Source organism: Oncorhynchus gorbuscha, linkage group LG02 (genome assembly GCF_021184085.1).
Source record: "Oncorhynchus gorbuscha isolate QuinsamMale2020 ecotype Even-year linkage group LG02, OgorEven_v1.0, whole genome shotgun sequence".
In the NCBI taxonomy this organism is placed as follows: domain Eukaryota; kingdom Metazoa; phylum Chordata; class Actinopteri; order Salmoniformes; family Salmonidae; genus Oncorhynchus; species Oncorhynchus gorbuscha.
The window spans coordinates 25772927-25795393 of NC_060174.1; the positions used below are offsets into that span (position 1 = coordinate 25772927).

General features: G+C 42.5%; 1 protein-coding gene across 2 annotated transcripts in view; it reads left to right on the top strand.

Moving 5' to 3' along the window:
• The first annotated feature begins 2036 nt into the window (after positions 1 to 2036).
• The window catches only part of LOC123999927 (NEDD4-like E3 ubiquitin-protein ligase WWP2), a 42746-nt gene continuing 22315 nt past the window's right edge, over positions 2037 to 22467 (top strand). For both annotated transcript variants that reach the window (XM_046305970.1, XM_046305979.1), the window contains exons 1-9: positions 2037 to 2136; positions 9024 to 9105; positions 9869 to 10022; positions 10255 to 10376; positions 10704 to 10841; positions 19850 to 19931; positions 21029 to 21174; positions 21296 to 21533; positions 21934 to 22023. In XM_046305970.1, the coding sequence (XP_046161926.1) occupies positions 9036 to 9105; positions 9869 to 10022; positions 10255 to 10376; positions 10704 to 10841; positions 19850 to 19931; positions 21029 to 21174; positions 21296 to 21533; positions 21934 to 22023 (1040 nt within the window). In that variant the 5' untranslated portion in view covers positions 2037 to 2136; positions 9024 to 9035. The remainder of the gene's footprint in view (positions 2137 to 9023; positions 9106 to 9868; positions 10023 to 10254; positions 10377 to 10703; positions 10842 to 19849; positions 19932 to 21028; positions 21175 to 21295; positions 21534 to 21933; positions 22024 to 22467) is intronic.

A 22467-nucleotide genomic window follows, 5' to 3' on the forward strand; every position in this document is an offset into this window, starting at 1 on the left:
TAGCTTCCAATTGAATTGTGCTGTTAATTCTTTACTGGCCAACCACACCATGTTGAATTCACACACAGTGTGAACGGAGTGAAATACAGTATATAGCTGAATTGTACTTGATACTTTGGCAAGCTTATAAAGCTATAAGAAATGTGATAGTTGTGATGTGCTTGCCCTCTTACTGAGATTTCATAAACTGTCAGAACATTCGAGGAAGATAATTTCTATTGTATTTACAGTGCCTTGCGAAAGTATTCGGCCCCCTTGAACTTTGCGACCTTTTGCCACATTTCAGGCTTCAAACATAAAGATATAAAACTGTATTTTTTTGTGAAGAATCAACAAGTGGGACACAATCATGAAGTGGAACGACATTTATTGGATATTTCAAACTTTTTTAACAAATCAAAAACTGAAAAATTGGGCGTGCAAAATTATTCAGCCCCTTTACTTTCAGTGCAGCAAACTCTCTCCAGAAGTTCAGTGAGGATCTCTGAATGATCCAATGTTGACCTAAATGACTAATGATGATAAATACAATCCACCTGTGTGTAATCAAGTCTCCGTATAAATGCACCTGCACTGTGATAGTCTCAGAGGTCCGTTAAAAGCGCAGAGAGCATCATGAAGAACAAGGAACACACCAGGCAGGTCTGAGATACTGGTGTGAAGAAGTTTAAAGCCGGATTTGGATACAAAAAGATTTTCCAAGCTTTAAACATCCCAAGGAGCACTGTGCAAGCGATAATATTGAAATGGGAGGAGTATCAGACCACTGCAAATCTACCAAGACCTGGCCGTCCCTCTAAACTTTCAGCTCATACAAGAAGAATGATCAGAGATGCAGCCAAGAGGACCATGATCACTCTGGATGAACTGCAGAGATCTACAGCTGAGGTGGAAGACTCTGTCCATAGGACAACAATCAGTCGTATATTGCACAAATCTGGCCTTTATGGAAGAGTGGCAAGAAGAAAGCCATTTCTTAAAGATATCCATAAAAAGTGTTGTTTAAAGTTTGCCACAAGCCACCTGGGAGACACTCCAATCATGTGGAAGAAGGTGCTCTGGTCAGATGAAACCAAAATTGAACTTTTTGGCAACAATGCAAAACGTTATGTTTGGCGTAAAAGCAACACAGCTCATCACCCTGAACACACCATCCCCACTGTCAAACATGGTAGTGGCAGCATCTTGTTTTGGGCCTGCTTTCCTTCAGCAGGGACAGGGAGGATGGTTAAAATTGATGGGAAGATGGATGGAGCCAAATACAGGACCATTCTGGAAGAAAACCTGATGGAGTCTGCAAAAGACCTGCGACTGGGACGGAGATTTGTCTTCCAACAAGACAATGATCCAAAACATAAAGCAAAATCTACAATGGAATGGTTCAAAAATAAACATATCCAGGTGTTAGAATGGCCAAGTCAAAGTCCAGACCTGAATCCAATCGAGAATCTGTGGAAAGAACTGAAAACTGCTGTTCACAAATGCTCTCCATCCAACCTCACTGAGCTCGAGCTGTTTTGCAAGGAGGAATGGGAAAAAAATTCAGTCTCTCGATGTGCAAAACTGATAGAGACATACCCCAAGCGACTTACAGCTGTAATCGCAGCAAAAGGTGGCGCTACAAAGTATTAACTTAAGGGGGCTGAATAATTTTGCACGCCCAATTTTTCAGTTTTTGATTTGCTAAAAAAGTTTGAAATATCCAATAAATGTCCACTTCATGATTGTGTCCCACTTGTTGTTGATTCTTCACAAAAAAATGCAGTTTTTTATCTTTATGTTTGAAGCCTGAAATGTGGCAAAAGGTCGCAAAGTTCAAGGGGGCCGAATACCTTCGCAAGGCACTGTATATATTGTTTTGATTTTATTTCAGATAGTTTGTGTATTTGTGATTATTTTTCCAGTACGTGTTCTCCTTTTTGTCACATAAAAAGGGGTGCAAATGTACTTTTAAATAAACATGCATTGTTATCTTTGGTTTATTAAAGCGGTCAAATTACTGTACCTGTATCTGCATGTTGTGAACCACAATTCATTGCGCTAGCCTTTTACTGTGAATCACGTGACCCCGTCATTGAGGTAGGCGGAAATGAAAGTTAACCAGCTAGCGGTACCAGAGGACCACAGCTGAAAAAGGTATTTATGAGAAAATAAACGAAATACGTTGCCAGGAATGTCAAGTAAATCAGGATTGTAGAAAACATTTCTTCAATAGTACACATTTATCTAACTACGTTTACGAGAAAAGGTGGCTGTCATGTCCTTATGCCCACACAAAGCTGTTGGCTAGCTAGGAGCTATAACGTTAGCTCACCATCTTCCGTGTTTTGTTTTTGTGGGCAGGGTATTTAAATATGGAGGCAATGAGCCACTTTGAGTTTTTGATGTGTACAGTTAATCGATGTACATTAAGCTAGTAGTTATCAGCAAATGCGATGTCTCACCCTGTGCATCTTACACGCAGTAAATGTTTAGGTTCCCTTTTGTTGGGATCACACCAAAGATGGTGGATAAATGAAGATCGTTACTCCGTTCGTTTACCATTAAAAAAAAATTGTCAACTAAATTTTCATTGGTCACATACACGTGTTTAGCAGATGTTATTGTGGGCTACGAAATGCTTGTGTTTCTAGCTCCAACAGTGCAGTAATACCTAACAACAATACACACAAATCTAAAGTAATGGAATTAAGAATATCTAAATATTTGGATGAGCAATGTTGGAGCGGCATAGACTAAAATACAGTAGAATACACTATATACATATGAGATTAGTTATGCAAACATTATTAAAGTGGCCAGTTTCAAGTCTATGTATATAGGGCAGCAGCCTCTAAGGTGCTAGTGATGGCTATTTAACAGTCTGGTGACCTTGAGATAGAAGCTGTTTTTGGGTCTCTCGGTCCCAGCTTTGATGCACCTTTTCTGACCTCGCCTTCTGGATGATAGCTGGGTGAACAGGCAGTGGCTCGGGTAATTGTTATCCTTTGATCTTTTTGGCCTTTGTGTGACATTGGGTGCTGTAGATGTCCTGTAGGGCAGGTAGTTTGCCGCCACCATCTGGAGCGCCCTGCGGTTGCGGGCGGTGCAGTTACCGTACCAGGTGGTGATACCCGACAGGATGCTCTTAATTGTGCATCTGTAAAAGTTTGTGAGTGTTTTAGGTGCCAAGCCAAATTTCTTCAGGCTGCTTCACCACACTGTCTGTGGGTGGACCATTTCAGTTTGTCAGTGATGTGTACGCGGAGGAGCAAGTGGGTCGGATCTGATGTCTAGTTAACGGTTTGTTTTTGGGGTAACATTTATGCTGGATCGAAAAGGTGTATTGTAGGACGTGATAACACCCAGATATGACTAAACTATTCAAGCTACGACTGTCTCCTATGACTATCTCATAGTGAAGGGGTTTCCTAACATTTTCACTCATGCCTCACGTGTGTTCATGACACAAACAGTTCACACCCCTCTTGTTGGCAGAGAGAAAATGTTTAAAGGTTTAAAGCCTGTTTCCTGCAATTCTGCACATTTTGTCATTGGGTGCAGAGCAAATGTTGCTGTTTCAAAGCTAATTTTATTGCAATTCATTAAATTTGCCATGTCTAATGTGTATTCATGTGATATTTAAGTGACTCAAACTTTACTACAAAATCTATGGGCTAATAAATCTAGTTAAAAACATCTGACACGGGCTAATTGATCTGGGCATTTCTGACAAGTTATAAATATCTCTCTAAAGTATGCAATGACTGACATGATGGGGAAAACTGATGACACACTACCCAATTTCGAAATTGCACCTTGTGCATTTTACTATTACTCAACAAAGTCAGACTGATAAGTGTTCAATTGGGTTGGGAGCTGGTGACTGAGACGGCCATGGCATATGTTTGACATAGTTTTCATGCTCATCAAACCATTCAGTGACCACTCGTGCCCTGTGGATGGAAACATTGTCATTCTATGGGGGCAAAGCCATGGTAGTAAACATGAAAAATGTTTATACATGACCCTAAGCATGATGGGATGTTAATTGCTTAATTAACTCTGGAGCCAAACCTGTGTGAAAGCACCCAGTTCAATGTAACATTGCTAGGTTTAGGCTACTACATGTAGAATGGCTCCCGAGAGGGTGGCTGACGTTTTACGTGCTCCTAACAAAATGTGTTATTTGTTTTGTTTTTTTGCATTGTTTGTAACTTATTTTAGAACTTATTTTGTACATAGAGTTGCTGCTACCATCTCTTATAACCGAAAATAACTTCTGGACATCAGAACAGCGATTACTCACCACAAACTGGTAGAAGCCTTTTCCTTTAAAGAGTCCAACGTGAAGGACATATTGCTTTCCCGGGAACAGGCCCAAATCCCTGTTATTTGTGTGAAGAGAAGATGGAGAAAAAGGAGGTGGAGGTCAGGCTGCCTTCTGAGAATCCATAGACGAGCGAGAACCCCCACTGCCATCTGTTCTTTTGGCAAACATGCAATCATTGGAAAATAAAATCAATGACCTACGAGCAAGATTAAACTACTAACAGGACATTAAAAACCGTAATATCTTAAGTTTCACCGAGTCGTGGCTGAACGACAACATGAACAACATACCGCTGGCGGGTTTTTACACTGTATTGGCAGGACAGAACAGCAGCCTCTGCTAAGACGAGGGGTAGCAGTCTATGTATATTTGTAAACAACAGCTGAAAGATATCTAAGGAAGTCTCAAGATTTTGCTCGCCTGAGGTAGAGTATCTCATGATAAGCTGTAGACCACACTAATCTACCTAGAGAGTTGTCATCTGTATTTTTCGTAGCTGTCTACATACCACCACAGACCAATGCTGGCACTAAGACCACACTCAATGAGCTGAATACGGCCATAAGCAAACAGGAAAACGCTCATCCAGAGGCGGTGCTCCTAGTAGCTGAGGACTTTAATGCAGGGAAACTTAAATCCATTTTGCCACATTTCCACCAGCATGTTAAATGTACAACCAAAGGGGGAAAAAACTCTAGACCACCTTTACTCCACACACAAAGATGCGTATAAAGCTCTCTTTCCATTTGGAAAATCCGACCATAATTCTATCCTCCTGATTCCTGCTTACAAGCTCAAATGAAATCAGGAAGCAACAGTGACTCGGTCAATGAAACAGTGATCAGATGAAGCAGATGCTAAATTGCAGAACTGTTTTGCTAGCACAGGCTGGAATATGTTCCGTGATTCTTCCGATGGCATTGAGGTGTACACCACCGGTCACTGGCATCATCAATCAGTGCATCGATGACGTCGTCCCCACAGTGACTGTAAGAACATACCCCAACCAGAAGTCATGGATTACAGGCAACATCTGCACTGAGCTAAAGGGTAGAGCTGCCTCTTTCAAGGAGCGGGACCTTATTAGAAATCCCGCTATGCACCAGCTGTTCCCGACAATAGTGTGATCACGCACTCCGCAGCCGATGTAAGACCTATAAACAGGTCAACATTCACAAGGCCGCAGGGCCAGACGGATTACCAGGACGTGTACTGCGAGCATGCGCTGACCAACTGGAAAGTGTCTTCACTGACATTTTCAACCTCCCCCTGCCCGAGTCTGAAATACCAACATGTTTTAAGAAGACCACCATAGTGCCTGTGCCCAAGAACGCTAAGATAACCTGCCTAAATGACTACCGACCCGTAGCACACCATGAAATGCTTTGAAAGGCTGGTCATGCCTCACATCAACACTATTATCACAGAAACCCTATACCCACTCCAATTTGCATACTGCCCTAAGAGATCCACAGATGATGCAATCTCTATTGCACTCCATACTGCCCTTTCCCACCTGGACAAAAGGAACACCTATGTGAGAATGATATTCATTGACTACATCTCAGCGTTCAACACCATAGTGCCCTCAAAGCTCATCACTAAGCTAAGGACCCTGGAACTAAACACCCCCCTCTGCAAATGGATCCTGAACTTCTTGACGGGCCGCCCCAGGTGGTAAGGGTAGGTAACAACACATCTGCCACGCTGCTCCTCAACACAGAAAGTTAACCTCGTTGGGCTAGAGGGCAGTATTTTCACGTCCGGATGAAAAACGTGCCCAGAGTAAACTACCTGCTACTCAGGCCCAGAAGCTAGGATATGCATATTATTAGTAGATTTGCATAGAAAACACTCTGACGTTTCTAAAACGGTTTGAATGATGTCTGTGAGTATAACATAACTCATATGGCAGGCAAAAACCTGAGAAAAATCCAACCATGAAGTGGGAAATCTGAGATTTGTATTTTTTTCCAAGTGATTGCCTTTCCATTATCTAGTGTAAATGGGGTCAGATTGCACTTCCCAAGGCTGCCACTAGATGTCAACAGTCTTTAGAAATTTGTTTCAGGCTTCTATTGTGAAAGGGGAAAGAATAAGACCACTCAAAGCAGGTGGCTCAGCTGAAAGCCATGAGTTGTTTATGGCGCGTGGCTGTGAGCTCCGTTCCCTTTCCTTTCTAATGACAACGGAATTGTCCGGTTGGAATATTATTTACGATTTATGATAAAAAACATCCTATAGATTGATTATATACATCGTTTGACATGTTTCTATGAACTTTTTAATTAATTAAAAAAAAACTTTCGTCTGGACTTAGTGCACACGCTTTGTGCATTTGGATTAATGAACTAAACGTGCGAACAAAAAGGAGGTATTTGGACATAAAGATTAACTTTATCAAACAAAACAAACATTTATTGTGGAACTGGGATTCCTGGGAGTGCATTCCGATGAAGATCATCAAAGGTAAGTGAATATTTATAAAGCTATTTCTGACTTTTGTTGACTCCACAACATGGCCGGTATCTGTATGGCTTGTTTTGGTGGCTGAGCGCTGTACTCAGATTATCGCATGGTGTTTCTTTCACCGTAAAGCTTTTTTGAAATCAGACACAGCGGTTGCATTAAGGAGAAGGTTATCTTTAAGCCGTTTTGCCACAACTTTGGAAGTATGCTTTGGGGTCATTGTCCATTTGGAAGACCCATTTGCGACCAAGCTTTAAGGACAACAAAGGCAAGGTATTGGAATGGCCGTCACAAAGCCCTGACCTCAATCCCATTGAAAATTTGTGGGCAGAACTGAAAAAGCGTGTGCGAGCAAGGAAACCTACAAACCTGACTCAGTTACACCAGCTCTGTCAGGTGGAATGGGCCAAAATTCACCCAACTTATTGTGGGAAGCTTGTGGAAGGCTACCAGAAACGTTTGACCCAAGTTAAACAATTTTAAGACAATGCTACGAAATACTAATGAGTATATGTAAACTTCTGACCCACTGTGAATGTTATGAAATGAATAAAAACTGAAATAAAGCACTCTCTCTACTATTATTCTGACATTTCACATTCTTCAAATAAAGTGGTGATTCTAACTGACCTAAGACAGGGAATTTTCACTAGGATTTAAATGTCAGGAATTGTGAAAAACTGAGTTTAAATGTAGTTGGCTAAGGTGTATGTAAATCATAAGTAGACATAGTTGCAAATGATTAAATCCTTCCAATAGAAATGTAAAAAACTATATAGTTACAAATTGAACTTTGTTTGGCCGGGGTAGGCCATCATTGTAAAATAAGAATTTGTTCTTAATGAACTGACTTGCCTAGTTAAATACATGCATTCAATACCACCGTGCACACTCTTGCCTGCATCTAGCTGATATAGGGTGTAATCATTAGTCCAACATTTGCAAACGAGACAAATTCAGGTATTTTTTTATTCCTGCTTTGTTCGCTTCCGTTTGAGATTTTTTTTCCAACAGAATCAGTGGAATGAATACACCCCTGATCACGCATAAACACAGTTCACTTTCATAGAAGCCACGTTGTATTCCTTCTCGCCTCTATGCACTCTACTCCTCTCACCTATTCCCTTCGTTTGTGGACTTCAATGAACAACACATCAGCTGTATGTGACCTAGCGAAAAAACCTTTCCAAGCCAAACCATGTCATAACTGCTACACACAGCCTACGTCGTTGTCCCCATATTAGCTAAAGTAACGTTGTAGTCAATATAGCTAATAGAACTAATGCGTTAGTAAACTTGTTACAATCATGCAGTAACATTACAGTGTATAGTCATTAAGCAGTTACACCGGTGGCAATACATTTGTTAAACCTAAAGCTTACCTATTACTTGGAAGAGTTCCAGTGTTGTGTTGGATAGTCATAGCCAGCTAGCTAACATAGCATCCCTCTGTTTGAGCCAGGTGTTTGAGTAACTAAACTGGCCAGCCGCATTTTGCTAGCTAAGTAAGAGAAACTGAAAGTGAAAGAAAATGACTATCTCTTGCTTCCCCTTAATTTTTGAATAAGCGAATTTGTTGAAAACTGTTCAACTATTGTCTTAATCTCTTGGAGTCAACTACTCACCACATTTTATGCACTGCACTCCTAGCTAGCTGTAGCTTATGCTTTCAGTGCAGAATTCATTCTCTGATCCTTTGATCAGGTGGACAACATGTCAGTTCATGCTGCAAGAGCTCTAATATGTTGGAGGACATCCTCTGGAAGTTGTCATAATTACTGTGTAAGTCAATTGAAGGCGGTAAGAACCAAGAGCCTCCTAGGTTTTGTATTGAAGCCAATATACCAAGAGGAGGGCGGAAGCTTGTTGTCCTCCAGCTACACCATGGTGCTACCCTACAGAGTGTTGCTGAGGCTACTGTAGACCTTCATTACAGAACAATGTGTTTTAATCAATTATTTGGTGATGTGAATATATTTAGTCAATCTTTATCTAAAAAGGATAACTTTTTCAATGTTATCAATACAATTTTTATTTTTTGAAATTCACAGAAGGATAGTCCTCCCCTTCCTCTGAGGAGCCTCCACTGTTATTTTGTGGTCCACTGTGTATGTTGGAAAGGAGGTTACACGGGAAATAGATAGATAGTGATTTTTATGTATTGCAGTGAGTGATTCACTTCAGAGTTTGCTGTGTCATGTCAGTTATGTGTGTTCTTAGATTGTGCCTGTGTCTTTCTCAGGGCTGTGATGTCATGGCAGCAGCCAGTGTGACAAGACCCGGCAATGTCCAGACCACAGAGAAATCACAGTTGATCTTGAAAGGTATAAGCAGCTTTTAATTCCTCTCATCTATCACCTGCTCTTGTAACCTACTCTAATACTCTCACCCTCTTCCCTGTGTCTGTGTGCATTTGTCTTAAACTCATGACAACCTGAACCACCCCAAGCTATTATTGTCCCACTTTCATTTTCATCCTCCATTGTTATTCCACTTTTCCATTTGTTCTCCCTGCACTTTATTACTCCCTTTCCTCTCTCTTTTCCTCAGTTAATATTGCATGCACTACTATGCTGTCACCCATCACTCACTCCCCCACTCGTATAAGATCAAATGAAACAAGTTTAATTCACCTTGACTGTTTTAAATAATTGGAACATTTCAGGTCTGTCCTCCCTGTTGAAAAGATTCAGCAGTATCCTAACAGTTATTCGGCCCACGTTTTCCTGAGCGGATATGTAATTCAGTTCAATGTTAATTTTGACATGAATAGCCACGGTAGCCAGAAAGGTTTGACATTTCGCTGGCCAAGTGAGCATCACATTAATATGGAGCAATCAACAACACATTTATGAACAGAAGTACACTGTGCCTAAACTACCACCCTGTTTGCCTGTGACAGCTAGAGGGCGGCATTTGCATTTTAGTGTTTGCTTGTCATACAGTTACAAATCCAGAGTAGCTGTAATAAGTATTTGTATTACAAACTGTAGGTTAGGGATTGGCTGGAGTTGGTGTACCACAGTAGTCTTTTTTGTATTTTGCTATATGTTCAACAATTGTTTTGTTTTTTTCTTCTTCACCAAGTGGTCTCAGCAAAGCCTCAGTCACCTAAGCTGCCCACCCGCTCCAGACTCAGCTCTTTTGTGGAGGTGACTGCAGATGGCCTGACTAGTGAAACCAAGAAAACGGGCAAACGAACTGGACACCTTGAGTTACAGTGGAATGAGGACCTCACCCTGTGAGCCCACCTAATCTCAACCTCACTTACTCTGTTGTTGATGTGTGTGTGTGTGTGTGTGTGTGTGTGTGTGTGTGTGTGTGTGTGTGTGTGTGTGTGTGTGTGTGTGTGTGTGTGTGTGTGTGTGTGTGTGTGTGTGTGTGTGTGTGTGTGTGTGTGTGTGTGTGTGTGTGTGTGTGTGTGTGTGTAATGTAGGCCTATTTGACTGTGTATCTGATTATGACTTGTGTAGGAATGTGACGCCTCAGAGCCGGTTAGATCTTAAGCTGTGGAGCTGCCACACTTTGAGGAAGGAGTTACTAGGGACTGCCACCATTGACCTGCTTGACACTCTGCGTACACATGATGGCAAGAGTAAGACAATAAATGTTTATTTTTATGTAGGCCATTGTCCATGGATAGTTAGCAGGACTCCCAGTCATGCTACTGTAGTATTCTATCTACTTTAAAATATTTGCGGTTACCTTCTACCGAACTGCAAGATCAAGTTTAAAATTGTGGAAGTCTTTTTTTTTCTCCAAACATGTCAGAGAAAGAACTTTGGTTTTCTATACGCAGTTTATAGGTTATTGAAGAGCAGTGACCTATCTCTTATCATCTATCTTACTTTTCCCAAATCCTTAATTTTCTTTCTATTTCGTTTTCCTTCCCTCCATCCCACACTTCCCCCTAACCCTCCAGTGGAGAATCTGCAGCTCAGTCTGGTCTTGCAGACCGAGAACAAAGGCTCACTTGTAGCTGGAGGCGAGCTGAACGTCTGTCTGGACGGCCTGGTTGTTGATCTGGGATCTTTGCCCAATGGCAGCACAGCAACAGACAGTGAGTCCCGCCTTGCAACACACACACACATTAACACTTACAAAAGAGTGCACACTCTTTTTTTAATGCAAACAAAATCTTCCCACACACTTTCTTTCTCGTATTCTCTATCTTGCTCTCTTGTATATATTCACTCACTTTACAGTTAGTGACTTATGCTTTTCAGACTCCACCCAAGCAAGAAGTGCAGGGCTCATTTGGAGAATGGCAAAGAGTGTACTTTGTGATGTTGCGGTGGAGTTTTTAATGTAACGTAATGTGATAGAATAGTGATATTTTGAGCCATCATGTTACTAGTGTGCAAGTTTGCACACAGTCTTCCACATGTTGAGAAGAATACCAAAGAGTTTTATGTGGCTATTTGACAATTACAACTTTCCAAATTTGCACGTAGGCCTAGTTGATACTATTGCTAAATATCCACTATAACTTGTGAACACAGAAACATAATTAGCTGGTAACTCTTTAGTCTCACCATGATGCCGGCGCGTTTTGGACTTGTAACCCCTTTGAAACATTGAGTTTGAGCTACAGACTTCTGGGTTGTACTATTGAATTCGTCTAGACCAACAATTAGTCTGTGTGATTAATGAGGGCTTAGCTAGAGCGTTGTTTGTGAGACAAGGGCGGATCCTGAAGGGATCTTTTTATAAAAACCTCTGTAAAGTCCAAATGGTTTGAGCTGCAAACTATTAAAAGAGGTCTCAAAGCTGAGATCTCTCACAAACACACACATGTAACATGTTTTACTCTAAAGCAACACAAGAGTCATTAGAAGGTAAGGGGTTCTTCTACATAGAAGATCATAGGAAATCCCAGGACGTAGTGTCTGTAATACTGTAATAAGATCACATTGTTTCTGTCACAAACACGACACAGTTGTCAAGAACTCGTTGGGTATGAATTTCCCACTGAGCGAACCATTTCTTTACTTTCAGCATTCATATAAAGTCATTTTTATCACGTTTTTGCTTTGTCTGACCTTTATTTTTATTATTGTGACTGTTTATGTAAAATTAATTTGTTCATACTTGTCCTGAAAAGAAAATGGCCAAACACTTCATTGTGAGGCTAAATGTAAGGACTGGACATGTATATAAATGAAAGTCTGATTTTGAAGCAGATTTTTGCTGTGTTTTTGGGACAGATAGGGTTAACGACAGTGACAGGTCTTTTTATGTTGTCAACACTTCACTGCATGTATACAAATGAGTGGTAAAAAAGCCCACCCAAACAGTGCAGCAGCATTTTCTGTTTACAAACAGCAGACAAATATACTTTTGTGAGACAAAGATTGGACTTGCCTCTTGAGTTTGTTAAACGTGGTGTTTTTAATGAATAACAACACATTAAACTGACTTATAGAGATGGCTTGAATTTCTCAGTTCATGCATCTCTCATCTGTGTATGAAATAACACACAAGCCTTTTCATTCCGAATCACAGAGCCAGAGTGTTTCCTAGTGAATGAACACAGCACAAGTCAGGGTTGGGTTTCTGAGCGTATGGTTCATAAATGTGTATCTTTGTGTGTTTACACAGTACCAGTCAAAGTTTGGACACACCTACTCATTCAAGGGTTTTTCTTTATTTTTGCTATTTTCTAGTGAAGACACCAAAACTATAAAATAACACACATGGAATCATGTAGTAACCAAATAAGTGTTAAACAAATCAAAATGCGTTTTATATTTGAGATTCTTCAAAGTAGCCACCCTTTGCCTTGATGACAGCTTTGCACACTCTTGGCATTCTCTCAACCAGCTTCATGAGGAAGTCACGTGGAATTCATTTCAATTAACAGGTGTGCCTTGTTAATATGTGGAATTTCTTTCCTTCTTCATGCGTTTGAGCCAATCAGTTGTGTTGTGACAAGGTAGGGGTGGTATACAGAAGATGGCCCTATTTGGTAAAAGACCAAGTCCATATTATGGCAAGAACAACTCAAATAAGCAAAGAGAAACGATAGTCCATCATTACTTGAAGAAATTAAGGTCAGTCAATGCGGAACATTTCAAGAACTTTTAAAGTTTCTTCAAGTGCAGTTGCAAAACCATCAAGCGCTATGATGAACCTGGCTCTCATGAGGACCGCCACAGGAAAGGAAGACCAACAGTTACCTCTGCTGTAGAGGAAAAGTTCATTATAGTTACCAGCCTCAGAAAATGCAGCCCAAATAAATGCTTCATAGAGTTCATGTAACAGACACAATTTCAACATCAACTGTTCAGAGGAGACTGCAGGAATCAGGCCTTCATGGTCAATTTTTTGCAAAGAAACCACTACTAAAGGACACCAATAAGAAGAAGAGACTTGCTTGGGCCAAGAAACACGAGCAATGGACATTAGACCAGTAAAAATAATCTGTCCTTTGGTCTGATGAGTCCAAATTTGAGATTTTTTGTTCTAGCCGTCGTGTCTTTGTGAGACGCAGAGTAGGTGAACGGATGATCTCTGCATGTTTGGTTCCCATCGTGAAGCATGGAGGAAGAGGTGTGGGGGTGCTTTGCTGGTGACACTCTTGAGTGTCACTGTCATTTAGAATTCAAGGCATATTAATCAGCATGGCTACCACAGCATTCTGCAGCGATAAGCCATCCCGTTTGGTTTGTACTTAGTCGCACTATAATTTTTTTTTCAACAGGACAATGACCCAACACACCTACAGGCTGTGTAAGGGCTATTTAAACAAGAAGGAGAATGTTGGAGGCCTTCATCAGATGATCTGGCCTCCACAAGTGTGCAAAGCTGTCATCAAGGCAAAGGGTGGTTACTTTGAAGAATCTCAAATATAAAATATATTTGAATTTGTTGAACACCTTTTTTGGTCACTAAATTATTCCATGTGCGTGATTTCATATTTTTCATGTCTTCACTATTATTCTTCAATGTAGAAAATAGTCAAAATAAAGAAAACCCCTTGAATGAATAGGTGTGTCCAAACTTTTGACTGGTACAGTATATTGTGTGTGTTTATGCCTGTGCATGAAGGTTAATATTGTTCTTAAATCGATGAATAGGCTTTACAACCCCTGTTCCATTCAGATTTGTTACTTTGGTGTTCCCCAAGCGCTCTTTCACACCTGCTTGGGAGTGCTTATGTGGAATTTGTTTCTCAAAATTGCGTAATTGACTCTGGTTTCTGTGAGTTGTGCAGGACAATCGGCTCCTGTGATCCGGGGGTTTCTCTCTGCCTGGCTGGGTAGGGGCTCACTGTGGGACATGGGGAAGGGAGGGGGAAGAAGTCTATTAAGGGAATGAATATGTGCTTGCTGAATGAAGTCTTAGTGTGTGTGTGTGTTGCAGGGGGAGTGTTAGTGAATAGTGGTCTGGAGTGTGTGCTCTTGAGGGCAGGTTTTAAGGGGCTATGTGTATGAAGGTCTGGAGTGTGTGCTCTTGAGGGCAGGTTTTAAGGGGCTATGTGTATGAAGGTCTGGAGTGTGTGCTCTTGAGGGCAGGTTTTAAGGGGCTATGTGTATGAAGGTCTGGAGTGTGTGCTCTTGAGGGCAGGTTTTAAGGGGCTATGTGTATGAAGGTCTGGAGTGTGTGCTCTTGAGGGCAGGTTTTAAGGGGCTATGTGTATGAAGGTCTTGAGTGTGTGCTCTTGAGGGCAGGTTTTAAGGGGCTATGTGTATGAAGGTCTGGAGTGTGTGCCTTCTGGCGGGGGGGGGTGTATAAAGGTTCAAGTGTGCGCCGTGTTGCAGGGGGAAGGTGTGTTAAGGCCCTCTGTGTTCTTTCTGAAGGCAGCTCTGTTAGTTTAGTGTTTTCCCTCATTTCCCCTGGCAGTTTTTCTGACACGCTAACACACACTGCTACCATAAACAGACCTTTGTGCTGCAGCCAGTGAAAAACACATCCAGACCAGACAGAACTCACCTTTACGTATATATACAGGCCTAAACGGACAAACACATACACTCTTATACATGCAGGCACATCATATAAAGCAACAGACATATAAACTCTGAAAAAAAATAAACGTCCTCTCACTGTCAACTGCATTTATTTTCAGCAAACTTAACATGTGTAAATATTTGTATGAGCATAACAGGATTCAACAACTGAGACATAAACTGAACAAGTTCCACAGACATGTGGCTAACAGAAATGGAATGATGTGTCCCTAAACAAAGGGGGGGGGTCCAAAATCAAAAGTAACAGTCAGTGTCTGGTGTGGCCACCAGCTGCATTAAGTACTGCAGTGCATCTCCTCCTCATGGACTGCTCCAGATTTGCCAGTTCTTGCTGTGAGATGTTACCCCACTCTTCCACCAAGGCACCTGCAAGTTCCCGGACATTTCTGGAGGGAATGGTCCTAACCCTCACCCTCCAATCCAACATGTCCCAGACTTGCTCAATGGGATTGAGATCCGGGCTCTTCCCTGGCCATGGCAGAGCATTGACAATTCCTGTCTTGCAGGAAACCACGCACAGAACGAGCAGTATGGCTGGTGGTATTGTCATGCTGGAGGGTCATGTCAGTATGAGCCTGCAGCAAGGGTACCACATGAGGGAGGAGTATGTCTTCCCTGTAACACACAGCGTTGAGAACAAGCTCAGTCCGATGACTCTATGACACACCGCCCCAGACCATGACGGACCCTCAACCTCCAAATCGATCCCGCTCCAGAGTACAGGCCTCGGTGTAACGCTCATTCCTTTGATGATAAACGCGAATCCGACCATCACCCCTGGTGAGACAAAACCGTGACTCGTCAGGAAGGGGCACTTTTTGCCAGTCCTGTCTGGTCCAGTGACAGTGGGTTTGTGCCCATAGGCGACATTGTTTCAGGTGATGTCTGGTGAGGACTTACCTTACAACAGGTCTACAAGCCCTCAGTCCAGCCTCTCTAAGCCTATTGCGGACAGTCTGAGCACTAATGGAGGGATTGTGCGTTCCTGGTGTAACTCGGGCAGTTGTTGTTGCCATCCTGTACCTGTCCCGCAGGTGTGATGTTCGAATGTACCGATCCTGTGCAGGTGTTGTAACACGTGGTTTGCCACTGTGAGGATGATCAGCTGTCCGTCCTGTCTCCCTGTAGCACTGTCTTAAGCGTCTCACAGTATGGACATTGCAATGTATTGCCCTGGCCACATCTGCAGTCCTCATGCCTCTTTGCAGCGTGCCTAAGGCACGTTCACGCACTTGAGCAAGGACCTCGGATCTTTCTTTGTGTTTTTCAGAGTCAGTAGAAAGGCCTCTTTAGTGTCATAAGTTTTCATAACTGACCTTAATTGAAATCAAAGGTATTTATAAAGCCCTTTTTACATCAGCTGATATATCAAAGTGCTGTACATGAACTCAGCCTAAAACCCCAAACGGCATGCAATGCAGGTGTAGAAGCACGTTGGCTAGGAAAAACTCGCTAGAAAGGCTAAAACCTAGGAAGAAACCTAGAGAGGAACCAGGCTATGAGGGGTGCCCAGACCTCTTCTGGCTGTGCCGGGTGGAGATTATAACAGAACATGACCAAGATGTTCAAATGTTCATAGATGACCAGCAGGGTCAAATAATAATCATCACAGTGATTGTCGATGGTGCAACAGGTCAGCACCTCAGGAATAAATGTCAGTTGGCTCTTCATAGCCGATCATTCAAATCAAATCAAATCAAATTTATTTATATAGCCCTTCGTACATCAGCTGATATCTCAAAGTGCTGTACAGAAACCCAGCCTAAAACCCCAAACAGCTAACAATGCAGGTGTAAAAGCACGGTGGCTAGGAAAAACTCCCTAGAAAGGCCAAAACCTAGGAAGAAACCTAGAGAGGAACCGGGCTATGTGGGGTGGCCAGTCCTCTTCTGGCTGTGCCGGGTAGAGATTATAACAGAACATGACCAAGATGTTCAAATGTTCATAAATGACCAGCATGGTCAAATAATAATAAGGCAGAACAGTTGAAACTGGAGCAGCAGCACAGTCAGGTGGACTGGGGACAGCAAGGAGCCATCATGTCAGGTAGTCCTGGGGCACGGTCCTAGGGCTCAGGTCCTCCGAGAGAGAGAAAGAAAGAGAGAATTAGAGAGAGCATATGTGGGGTGGCCAGTCCTCTTCTGGCTGTGCCGGGTGGAGATTATAACAGAACGTGGCCAAGATGTTCAAATGTTCATAAATGACCAGCATGGTTGAATAATAGTAAGGCAGAACAGTTGAAACTGGAGCAGGAGCATGGCCAGGTGGACTGGGGACAGCAAGGAGTCCTCATGTCAGGTAGTCCTGGGACATGGTCCTAGGGCCCAGGCCAGTTGAAACTGGAGCAGCAGCATGGCCAGGTGGACTGGGGACAGCAAGGAGTCATCATGTCAGGTAGTCCTGGGGCATGGTCCTAGGGCTCAGGTCCTCCGAGAGAGAGAAAGAAAGAGAGAAGGAGAGAATTAGAGAACGCACACTTAGATTCACACAGGACACCGAATAGGACAGGAGAAGTACTCCAGATAAACAAACTGACCCTAGCCCCCCGACACAAAAACTACTGCAGCATAAATACTGGAGGCTGAGACAGGAGGGGTCAGGAGACACTGTGGCCCCATCCGAGGACACCCCCGGACAGGGCCAAACAGGAAGGATATAACCCCACCCACTTTGCCAAAGCACAGCCCCCACACCACTAGAGGGAAATCTACAACCACCAACTTACCATCCTGAGACAAGGCCGAGTATAGCCCACAAAGATCTCCGACACGGTACAACCCAAGGGGGGACCCAGACAGGCCGACCACAACAGTGAATCAACCCACCCAGGTGACGCACCCCCCAGGGACGGCACGAGAGAGCCCCAGCAAGCCAGTGACTCAGCCCCGTAACAGGGTTAGAGGCAGAGAATCCCAGTGGAAAGAGGGGAACCGGCCAGGCAGAGACAGCAAGGGCGGTTCGTTGCTCCAGAGCCTTTCCGTTCACCTTCCCACTCCTGGGCCAGACTACACTCAATCATATGACCCACTGAAGAGATGAGTCTTCAGTAAAGACTTAAAGGTTGAGACCGAGTTTGCGTCTCTGACATGGGTAGGCAGACCGTTCCATAAAAATGGAGCTCTATAGGAGAAAGCCCTGCCTCCAGCTGTTTGCTTAGAAATTCTAGGGACAATTAGGAGGCCTGCGTCTTGTGACCGTAGCGTACGTGTAGGTATGTACGGCAGGACCAAATCAGAGAGGTAGGTAGGAGCAAGCCCATGTAATGCTTTGTAGGTTAGCAGTAAAACCTTGAAATCAGCCCTTGCTTTGACAGGAAGCCAGTGTAGAGAGGCTAGCACTGGAGTAATATGATCAAATTTTTTGGTTCTAGTCAGGATTCTAGCATTCAGAGTATCTCTTTCTCTAATTGCCTACCGCCTGTAAACTGTTAGTGTCTTAACGACCGTTCCAAAGGTGCATGTTCATTAATTGTTTATACAAGCATGGGAAACAGTGTTTGAACCCTTCCAATAAAGATCTGTGAAGTTATTTGGATTTTTACGAATTGTCTTTGAAAGACAGGGTCCTGAATATGTATATATATATTTTATATATATATTTTTATTTTATATATATATATTTTATATATATATATTTTATATAAATATTTTTATTTTATATATATATATATTTTATATATATATATATTTTATATATATATATTTTTATTTTATATATATATATTTTATATATATTTATATATATATATTTTATATATATATATATATTTTTATATATATTTATTTTATATATATATATATTTTATATATTTTTATATCATTTACATTTACATTGTCTTTGAAAGACAGACATATTTTATATATATATTTTATATATATATTTTATATATATATATATTCAGGACCCTGTCTTTCTTATATATATAAACACACACAGTATGTTCAGAATAATTGTGAAACTGTTGTTAAACCATATGTAAATATTGCTAATAACAAAAGGCAAATCAAATCTACTTTCTTGGGGGGATGGAGTTGGTGAGGAGGCTAGCTGCTGATGTAGGATTGGCATCTTCAGTTAGATGGATTTTAGGGGAAAACATGGAATCCAATCCGCTTTGGCTCAACTCGTTGAAACATTAGCTTTTGGGTGGATTTCAAGTAGCAGTGTGCCACCAGCAGATGGTTTCCCCCTTTAACCACTTTCCGACTTACTGTTCCTCCATCTCCGGAAAGTTTAGCTAAGGCAACACAAACAAACAGATCTGTCTCATGTCTCTCAGGGGGTGTATGAGGGCAACCGCTAGACTTAGCTATGTCATTGGATGATGCATTCAGGGCAGTATGAGACAGTGGTTTCTCCTCAACTAGACCGTTTATGTTAAGTGTCCAATGGAGTCTCACAAGAGGCCCTTTCATACGGGTGAAACAGGCACACAGGCTTGTTTTTCTCAGTCACTACCTGTTTACCTGAGGCAGGATCTGAGTGATCTATTAACACATTAAAGCTGCAATATGTGACTTTTTGGCCGATCCGACCAAATTCACATAGAAATGTTAGTTATAGATCTGTCGTTCGCATCGATAGCAAGTCTAAGAAGTGGTAGATCTGTTTTATGTGTGCGGTTTTTATGCTTCCCGTCCTTCAGTTTTTTTAAATTGTATTTATTTTTTTGCGTCTCTTTTTTTGTACACCAGCTGAAAATACGATATTAGGGGTTATGTAAAGTATAGTTTACAGCGTTTTAGATGGTACAGTGATTCTCTACACACTATACTTTCTTGTTTTGTCACATATACTGATTTCTTGGTGGTTAGTTACTGCAGTTCGTGGCCCACTCCTATTATGTGTCCCTGTTTTATAATGAAAGGCATGTTATTGGGCTGTGGTTTCAGTCAGGGCAGGGAATGAACACACTCATTCAGTCCACGACCACATTCTATAGCAGTGAAAATTGGTCTCTTGAAACCGTAACCATCAAGTGTTCTGTGATTTTTGTTATTCTCTATAGACATTGGATGGTATATATTATTTTCTTACTAATGGTTATAATGAAGTTTGGTGTATTGATGGTGTGTCCTTTGTCCTGTTTGTACAGAGATACTGCAGTCGGACAGATCAAACCTACGCAGGACCCAGAGTGAGGAAACCTCCAGTACAGCCTGCAGTCCCCGCGGCAGGTGAGAACGAACAAACATACAAATACTTGAGCTATTTGTACTCGATTCATACCCCTATAGAATACAGGTTGTATGAACAAACTATTTGACACAAATAGATTCACTCATTTCACAGTTTGGATGTATAGAGATTTACTATACGTTTCTCTAGTCCCTTGTACACACACGGCCTCTCCGAAGTCTTATTTAAAACACAAATATACTCCTTTGAGGGAAATGGTCAATGCAGTGATCCAACACAGAGATGCCTTATTCAGACCAATGATAAGTTCCAGATAATGAGCATGCCAAGTGTGAGACACTGCTATACTGCAACACACAGATGTATGGTATTTCCCTGAAAACATTAGAGGGCATTGCTGTGGACCTTTTTGTTTGGAACACCATTCAATGGCTCCATCCACCTGTCCCTAAAGAGAGGAGTAGAAAGGGAGGTGTAGAGAGAAGTGCAGAGTTCTATGCTACGTTTTTTGGTGCTTCTGTATTCTCCCATGATGAGAAGCATGTACCCCCCCCCCTTTCCCAATGGGGAAAAAGCCAAAATGTTTATATGTTCTCCTGTCCTTTTCCAAATTACTGTTCTTCTGTCCCACTTTTAGTATAGGTAGTTGGTGGGGGGAAAAACTCACTGTGAATAGACAACTTTTCAGAACCTTACTCAAGTTTCCATTGATAATGATACAACTTTGTACTCAGCATTCTGATGTCTGGGGGGTAAAAACCAACATGTTTTCATTGTATAAAAGCACTTGTAGGAAATAACCTATATTTAGCTTTAGGAAAATATGAGTATATTTGGAGAGGGAAAGTTCTCACACTGACTCTTCTTTGTTCGTGTGTATGAATGCCCTGCCGCCTGTGTGTGAGATGTGTTGAGCTGCTTTTTCAACATTTTCAAGTCAAAGTATCAAACATTTTCTTTATTCTACTCCAAAGTTTCAGCTGCAAACATATTTTATATTAACATTTACATCAATAGCTTAGCTTTACATCGCAAATCTACATTCTGTCCATTTTAGGAGATGAAGAGAATTTAATTTTATGTGGTGTGATTGATCCTGACCCCTCCCCTGTGTCTGTGTACGTGTTCTGGTCAGGACTCACAGACACTCTGCAGAGGATTCGCAAGGGGGTTCCCCGGGGGTCGCTCTGGCTAATGGAGAGCCAAGTGAGGAGCAGAGTCCTGGGGCTTCTGGTCGCAACTACTCGGCCAAGAACTCTCACAGCAGCCCTGGGAGTGCAGGTACTATAACCTTGGGGACATGAAACTATTTTTCTGTCACTCTCCATTCACTTGACACTAGAATTGATACATTTTTTCCCAGTGTGGGTCAATCAACTCCTTTACCTGCCCTACCCCAAAGGTAAAGTTGAGCTGACTGCCAATGGGCTGGAGAATGGCCGTAGCAGCCTGACTCGTCATACACCCCCACCATCCTCCCCGCCGGCCCGGTCCCCAGCCCCCAGCAGCAGCAGCCCCTGTCCTGGGCTAGACGGCACAATCCTCCCTCCTCCTACAGAGGCACCCCCTGCTGGAGCTAACCCAGACACCGCCAACCCAACCACTGCCACAGAGCCGGTTCCAGAGTTACTACCCACTGGGTAAGAGTTTGCGTGTCGGTGCTTGTGCGTGTCTGATTGGCATCTCCTCACATGTAACTTCACTGACCTAACATGCCTCTCTCTCTCTCTCTGCCTTTCTCTCTCTCTCTCTCTGCCTCTCTCTCTCTCTCTCTCTCTGCCTTTCTCTCTCTCTCTCTGCCTCTCTCTCTCTGCCTCTCTCTCTCTCTCTCTCTCTCTCTGCCTCTCTCTCTCTCTCTGCCTCTCTCTCTCTCTCTCTCTCTCTCTCTCTCTCTCTCTCTCTGCTTCTCTCTCTCTCTCTCTCTCTCTGCTCTCTCTCTCTCTCTCTCTCTCTCTGCCTCTCTCTCTCTCTCTCTCTGCCTCTCTCTCTCTCTCTCTCTGCCTCTCTCTCTCGCTCTCTCGCTCTCTCTCTGCCTCTCAGCTGGGAGCAACGAGTTCTGCCCCATGGCAGGGTGTACTATGTGGACCACAACACAAAGACCACCACCTGGGAAAGACCACTTCCACCTGGGTCAGTCAGCCTACATACTTTGACTTCTTCCCCCTCTTCCTCTCTTTATCTCACACTTCCTACCATCAAAGGAGGGTGCTGACAGTTAACCAGCCCAGTGCATGATGGGAATATATATTTCAATTCAAGGGCTTTGTTGTCATGGGAACATGTTCACATTACCAATTTCCAGTATCTCTCTCTGTGAAGGGGAGATCGTGTCCACTCGTGAACATTCCCTGCATGTTTCTCCTTAACTCAGACTGCTGCCTATATAAACATACAGAGCTGGAGGATCCTAGCAGGGTGGTGTTGGGGTGTGAAGTGGACCCACAGTCAGGGAGTGGCAGACTCATTCACAGCACAGTAACATTCCTGGGGGTCTGACTCTGGACAGTCAAATGAACTGAGACTAGTCTTATTTTTTCTGGCTGGAAGAAGCTGACTCCATTAAATATGATAAAT